Source organism: Electrophorus electricus, chromosome 21, assembly GCF_041902795.1.
Source record: "Electrophorus electricus isolate QZ-2024a chromosome 21, ASM4190279v1, whole genome shotgun sequence".
NCBI classification, from domain to species: domain Eukaryota; kingdom Metazoa; phylum Chordata; class Actinopteri; order Gymnotiformes; family Gymnotidae; genus Electrophorus; species Electrophorus electricus.
The window spans coordinates 1,880,208-1,887,871 of NC_137517.1; the positions used below are offsets into that span (position 1 = coordinate 1,880,208).

Sequence of the window (7,664 nt, forward strand, 5' to 3'; positions counted from 1 at the left end):
GTCCTTGAGTCGGGGACTTATCTGGTCCAGTCTTAATGTCTGTCCTGATCATACCAGACCAGTATGTGGACATATTAAACATAAAGCCTATTACTGACCTCGCCTTCTGATCAGTGATGCGTGAAAGGTCAGTTATCAAATCTCTTTCGCCTACAGACACAGACCACAGTCGATCCCAGATATTAAGGAGCTATAGAGGATCTCCAGGGAAATGCATCTTTCTAAAGTTCACATTTTCAGGCTCAACAAATCCAGGCGATATTCATTAAATTGGTCTAATTAGAATATCATTGTCATTATTATAAACATAACTATTCAATAGTACTGGACTGAGTTCTGCCTTGTTTGCATCAGTAGGCTATAGCTGTTTTGACCAGTTTGGTAAAACAAGCATTTAAAATACAGAGCAATTGTTTTGATTGCACATAATTTCTCTTAAACACATCTTATTCACCTGATTTAGATATTTTAAAAAGGACTGGTTGCTTTAACAATCTGAAATTTTCCTTATGTAAATTAGTAACAGGGTCTCAGTCGCACTTCTTAACCAGATCAAGCCTGGACCAAGGCAGTAATGCCATTTTCCCAATTTCTCCAAGGTCTGAGTGGGAATGCAATTTATTTCGAATCCACCTGAACCGGACTGCTCACGGTAATCTTATTCAATCCTATATTAAATCTGATTCAATCCTGTATTATTAAAGCCGTTTGATGTTTGCAGTAACTATCGGTACTTCTCGCTAGCTTCTAGCTTCACACGTGCACTTCGAGCAGTCTTTTCAATCTAAGCACGCGGGGAAGGGCGGTACAGGTAACCATGGTGACCCGGGGAACACCTGCGGGGACGCACGGGGCGCGCTCAGCTTTGCGGTCTGCAGACACTGCAGACCGCTTAGCTTTGCGGAGCGGTCTCTTCGTTTCACTGCAGAAGCATTATATAATATTCATGAATCTGAGCTTTGAATAGGCCAACTGTTGCGCGTGAAGCGTGAAAATTCGGCGCTAACGGAGAGGTGAGTAATTAGTCTTGGGCAGTTTTCTCTCCCTTCTGAATACCCTGAACATTTATTACCGCCATTCAGAAGCTGTATTACGCTTTCTTTCGTTTTGCTGCAAAAATAACTGTTCTACTCAGATTAAGATGATTTCGGATATTATACGGCCTACTCTGCCATTAGCCAGGCGCACAAAACAGTGCACCTCTGCGCGCGATGCCGCTCTTTCTGTTAGCAGGGAATCCTTGCTTGCACGCGGCCCGCGCCAGCGTGACGGATATGAGCCGTTCTGCAGGGAGGAGCGCTATGCCTCACATGGTCGTGAAGATTGTTGGCGGAAAACAAATTAAACACTTCATTGATCCGAACAGGCATGTGTGTGTTTGTAGTTGTACACTAGGCCTACAGTGCAATAAGTTTCCTTCATGGATGTTTGTTTTCAAGTTATTGTTAGAATATTCTAGAGTTTTGCAGAAATTTTATGTTGAATAATAATATAATTACTTATAATATATACATATGAAAGAATCCATACTGGACAGGAAAACATGTGCCGGACAATGTCTGCAGTGTCGGTCGCTACAGTAAAAGTCTGGTTGCGCTTTTCAGAATTCAGGCTGCTGTTGGACAGAATGCGGCACCTCTTCATAGGACTGAAGGTGCGCTGCCGAAACCCGGCGACCACGCGCAGGGCGCCGGTGTACAGGTATTCACGCGCGCTAAGCTGTCGGTTAGTGTGTTTTTGTACGCGAAATTAATGTGACAATTTGCACCGGAGAGAAACAATGTTTTGGACAGAGGCCCTTGATCAGCTGTGCAAGCAAAGTGCTATATATTTATAATTAGTATTGTTAGTGTGTCGATGTTTTACGTATTTTTACATCTTGGTAGGATGAAGCGGAAAACCCAGTGTGACACATGCTTGACATTTCCAGTTCTAGAGTTCTCCTGACCTTGGAAACAGCACTGGGACACTGTCCATGGTCTTGAAACAGCACCGACGGCTGTCCCCATGTGGAGCTGAAATGCTGAATAAACGTAGCACTCGGGCCGCTCAGATACTTAACTGGCTGCTGCTTTTCTGTAACCCTTTCAAATAGCCAAGAAGTGTTTTAATAAGAGAGAAAGAAAGGAAAACAAAAACAGTTCAAAATACATTTGAGCAGTATTGACACCAGCAAGCAAAAAGAACACCTTTTAATACTGCAGGAGCTCTCCACGGTAGCACCAGCCAAGTGTGTCCTGCTCTCTGCCCTGCGCTGGCGAGAAGCAGGACACACCTTCGAGTCTTTCGTATGCAGCACTGAGAAAACTGGAACACACTTTGCTTCCTCCTGCAGGTCCCAGACAGACTGTGCGTAACTGCTCCCAGTGGAGATGGCTCCCAGTCCTACCGTCACCGCAGGAGTCCAGCTGGTAACTACACTAAAGCAGTGCAGCCCCAGCCGCAGGTCACAGGGCGGGAGCTCCAGGTTTGTGCAGTCTCCTCACACCGTTCCCCTCCTCTTTTATCATGCTGACCACTTCAAAGTGTTTCATAGATTCAGTTTCCCTAACCTGCAGTTAATGTACCAGAACAGTGAACCATGAGGAAACTTCACATTTACATGTCTTAAATGATATATTTCTTTTAAATTATTCTCTGTATGAATCAGTCTCTCCATAGTTCCTATGATTCATATCGTAGTTCCTATGACATGAAATGATTCACTTTTTCAGGAAGGTCAGGATGTCCGTGTGGAGGACTGGCTCATCTTACAGGCATCAGCGGAGCTGAAGGGCTGGAAGCCCCACACATTAGAAAACATAGACGAAGAATTCGCACCTCTTGACCCCTCCCACATGGGCACCATCCACCAATCAGAGCTGACGTACTTGTTCCTCAGACGACAGGTGCCTCTCAAGCTGCCCACGATGGCCTCTCTCCTGCACACCTTTTCCTGCTCGGCGCACCCAGAGCAGGTATGCAGCAGTGCTACACCTGTTCAGCTGCGAGTCTTGCCCGCACACTAGCTCCCTCTGCTGGACACTCAGAGCTCTCCACTTCTCAGCATCTCGCACTACACTTAAGCTCAACCCTACAAAGCAAGAAGGCTCCATTTATGCAGTGATATCTCTGCAATGCCGCTTGCAACGCAAATATCAATATGTCACCTTTCACATATCACAGTCATGTGTTATTTATATTGTTATGAAGAAACAGAGACTGCGTTGCACAGTGCTATGCACTGTGTGTGTGCAAGGTATCGGTGAAAAAGATACAACGGCTTGTGGCAGTCCACCTGTGTTATACTCCAGGGTGGAGAGGCGAGAGAGTAGATACTTGGGCATGATTTAGGGTCAACCAGCAGATGGCATGGATATCCACGCTTACGGCTGAAGTCCACACTTATTCACTAGTGTCTTAGATGAAGTCCACACTTATTCACTAGCGTCTTAGATGAAGTCCACACTTATCCACTAGCGTCTTAGATGAAGTCCACACTTATCCACTAGCGTCTTAGATGAAGTCCACACTTATCCACTAGCGTCTTAGATGAAGTCCACACTTATCCACTAGCGTCTTAGATGAAGTCCACACTTATCCACTAGCGTCTTAGATAAAGTCCACACTTATACACTAGTGTCTTAGATGAAGTCCACATTTATCTCCTAGCATCTTGGATGATGTCCAAACTTATGGCTGAAGTCCACACTTATCCCCTAGCATCTCACCCCGCAGGTGCTGTACGAGAAATTGCTGCAGTTTATACAGAGTCTGCTTCCAGGTCAGGTGGCTCAGAGCATTGAGGTAGGTCACCCACTTGATATCAGGTCATCAGATAACCTCACATGATTTAATCGAAGGGCAAATACATTTTGATACTTGATTAGCGCATGACTTGCAAACATTAACTTGTGCAAGCACATGTGGTTCTGAATTCCATTGAAGGCAACTTGGAAGTGGCTTGTAGAAGATAATTAATATGAGTTTTGCCAACATGTTTTATGGTGAAAAGAAAAGAAAAAAATACCCCTGATTCTACTTAAATGATGAGATGAACAAGGTGTGTTAACACCGGAAAAAACACTTAAAGCTGTGAACGAGGTGTGTTAACGCAGGAAAAACACTTAAAGCTGTGCTGGACTGTGGCCATCTGGCGCTTCAGGGAGGCTGATCCCTGATGCTCTGTATCACTGCCCCCTGCCCCCCCTCTTAGGAGATCTATGTGGCCCCCAGTGAAACAGAGACTTGGCCTCAAAGGTTCCAGAAACTGGAAAGCGCCTTGCATATGTGTGACAGCCGGAATACAGGTAAGGGGTGAGACCATAACTCTGGTATGTGGTCCCCAAACAGATCAAAGAAAAGGTTTTCAATGCAAGATGCAGGGTTTTAGATGAAGGGTTTTATATGCTTTTTCAGGATATTTTAAGTCCTAGTCCAAAAATCAGCCAGATAGCCAAGTCTTGGCTACCTCAGAATAAGCTCAGAAAGTGTAGTAAACACCCAAATTGTACAGTACAGTGAGATTGTGGAAAGCACCATACTGTATAGTATAGTGAGAGTTTGGTAAACACCCAAACTGTACAGTACAGTGATAGTGTGGAAAACACCCATACTGTATAGTATAGTGAGAGTATGGTAAACACCCAAACTGTACAGTACAGTGATAGTGTGGTAAACACCCAAACTGTACAGTACAGTGATAGTGTGGAAAACACCCATACTGTATAGTATAGTGAGAGTGTGGTAAACACCCAAACTGTACAGTACAGTGATAGTGTGGAAAACACCCATACTGTATAGTATTGTGAGAGTGTGGTAAACACCCAAACTGTACAGTACAGTGATAGTGTGGTAAACACCCAAACTGTACAGTACAGTGAGACTGTGGTAAACACCATACTGTAAAATATAGTGAGCGTGTGGTAAACACCCATACTGTATAGTATAGAGAGAGTATGGTAAACACCCATACTATAGAGTATATTGAGAGTGTGGCAAACACCATACTGTAAAATATAGTGAGAGTGTGGTAAACAAACCTACTGTACAGTACAGTGAGAGTGTGGTAAACACCCAAACTGTACAGTACAGTGAGAGTGTGGTAAACACCCAAACTGTACAGTACAATGAGTGTGGTAAACACCATACTGTACAGTGAGAGTGCGGTGAGAGTGTGGTAAACACCCATACTGTATAGTGAGAGTGATAAATATCATACTGTAAAGTATAGTGGGAGTGTGGTACACACCATACTGTACAGTACAATGAGAGTTTGGTAAACACCATACTGTACAGTGAGAATGCGGTAAACACCCATACTGTAAAGTATAGTGAGTGTGGTAAACACCTATACTGTACAGTACACCGAGAGTATGGTAAACACAAATACTGTATAGTGAGAGAGTGATACACACCATACTGTAAAGTATAGTGAGAGTTTGGTAAACACCATACTGTAAAGTATAGTGGGAGTGTGGTAAAAACCATACTTTGGAGCATAGTGAGAGTGTGGTAAACACCCATACTGTACAGTACAATGAGAGTGTGGTAAACACCATAATGTACAATAGACTGAGTGTGGTAAACCCAAATACTGTAAAGTACAGTGAGAGAGTCATACACACCATACTGTAAAGTATAGTGAGAGTGTGGTACACACCATACTGTAAAGTATAGTGAGAGTGTGGTACACACAAATACTGTAAAGTATAGTGGGAGTGTGGTACACACCATACTATACAATACAATGAGAGTGTGGTAAACACAAATACTGTACAGTACACTGAGAGTGTGGTAAACACAAATACTGTATAGTGAGAGAGTGGTACACACAAGTACTGTAAAGTATTGTGCGAGAGTGGTACACACCATTCTGGAAAGTATAGTGAAAGTGTGGTAAACAGCCATACTGTAAAGTATAGTGAGATTTTGGTAAACAGCCATACTGTAATGTATAGTGAAAGTGTGGTAAACACTCATACTGTAAAGTATAGTGAGAGTGTGGTAAATACTATACAGTACAGTAAGAGATCCCTTCATGATGTGAAAAGCCTTTACTGTTACTCCACTAAAATATCACCTAAGAGTTACAGCACTTCCTAAATTCTGTGCATATGACTGGTCCCTTGGTGTGCAAATGGAATAAATGACCCTTTTCTTCATTTATTATTTACTTAGTTTGCTAGGATATGATTCTGGGCTGGCTGCGATATGCAGGGACATCCTGAAACTGTCTTTGCTGTTTGAGCTTAAGCAGCGCACAGATGACTAATTCCAGGCAGCTCTGTTGATGTGTCAGAAAGCGCACTGGCTGGATATCACCTTTTACAGGTCATCCTAAAACGTGCCGCTTGTTTTAGGATGTATTGAAAAGGAGCAAGCCCAATGCCTGATTGAGAGCTATAACCTGACCTTCGACCTGGGCCTGAGTCCTCTCAGGGTTAATGAGGTCATCAGAAAGGCTCAGCTAGGGGGCAGAGTTCACCTGGCCACCGCCCTTCTGCTTCTGAAGAACAGATGACCCGGCCTGGATTCACAGTGTGAGGGACGGAGCTGGTCTGGGATCAGCTTCCTCAACTGATAGTGGTGACTTTAGCCTCAAGCAATGACTCTAAAACTGTCCTTTGTGGTCAGAATGTCAGATCATTTCAGTGCACTATCATTACTGATATGTGAAATATTTAGGTGAAATATTTAGTTGGAAATTCACACTCCAGAATGTTCGCTGTAATTTGATTGAGTGGTGGGAGTGAATGGAACGCTTCAGACCTCTTGCTGTAATGTGATTGGGTGGTGGGATAGAGTGGAACACTCCAGACTGTTCGCTGTAATGTGATTGGGTGGTGGGAGAGCGTGGAACACTCCATACCTCTCGCTGTAATGTGATTGGGTAGTGGGAGAGCATGGAACACTCTAGACCGCTTGTCTGTCCTGATGGGGCTGGTGAATAAACAAATTATTCTGATCTAGTCATATTAAAATTTGAATATTGTGATGTGATATTTGTTTTAAAATGAGCCTAGGGAAAACTTTGGCTCAAAAAATATTCAAATAATGTTTAGTATGATGAAGCTCAAGAAGCTTGCCTGTCTGTTTGTGTGTGTGTTAGTATCTATTTTGCATGTGTGTTTGTGTGTGTGTTAGTATCTGTTTTGCATGTGGGTTTGTGTGTGTGTGTGTGTGTGTCTGTGATGCCTAATTCATAGTGGACAGGAAAATAAAAGAAGAGTAAAATTACAAAGAGCGCATTACAAGTGACGTGAAAATATGCATGAAAAATTGCCTCACGAAAACTGAATTAATTGATCGAATAAACTGGCCGGTCCAAGAAGGGAGACTTGTGTGACTGAAGTGTTGATTCAGCCCAATGTCATGGATCAGTTCCTGCCCAAATGGAAAAGATGTCCTGCCTCCCTTCCACCTGAACAACCCCCCCCCCCCCCCCCCCGAGTGTCATACAATGGCGAGCACCACTCCTCGAGTGGCTGCACCTGCCACACTGCCACACAGCTCCTGTCAGGACAGAGGTCACACACATGCTATATTCTAGTTATTTACACAGGTCCTGTCAGGACAGAGGTCACACTCATGCTATATTCTAGTTATTTACACAGGTCCTGTCAGGACAGAGGTCACACTCACATGCTATATTCTAGTTATTTACACAGGTCCTGTCAGGACAG

The 7,664-nt window shown here is 43.6% G+C and overlaps 1 protein-coding gene across 5 annotated transcripts; it reads left to right on the plus strand.

Annotated features, from left to right (window-relative positions):
• Positions 1-837: 837 nt before the first annotated feature.
• Positions 838-7,312, plus strand: c23h1orf87 (chromosome 23 C1orf87 homolog). Of its 5 annotated transcripts, none has more exons than XM_081704280.1 (8): positions 838-1,013; positions 1,231-1,366; positions 1,605-1,701; positions 2,336-2,467; positions 2,715-2,957; positions 3,718-3,786; positions 4,196-4,289; positions 6,342-7,312. In XM_081704280.1, exons 2-8 carry the CDS (start codon positions 1,275-1,277, stop codon positions 6,500-6,502), a joined length of 888 nt encoding a protein of 295 aa, XP_081560406.1. In that variant the 5' UTR covers positions 838-1,013; positions 1,231-1,274; the 3' UTR covers positions 6,503-7,312. The 5 variants fall into 5 exon arrangements, with proteins under 5 accessions (XP_081560406.1, XP_081560405.1, XP_081560409.1 ...); XM_081704279.1 differs by having other exon boundaries at positions 1,234-1,366; XM_081704283.1 differs by having other exon boundaries at positions 1,234-1,366; positions 1,605-1,654.
• The last annotated feature ends 352 nt before the right edge of the window (positions 7,313-7,664 follow it).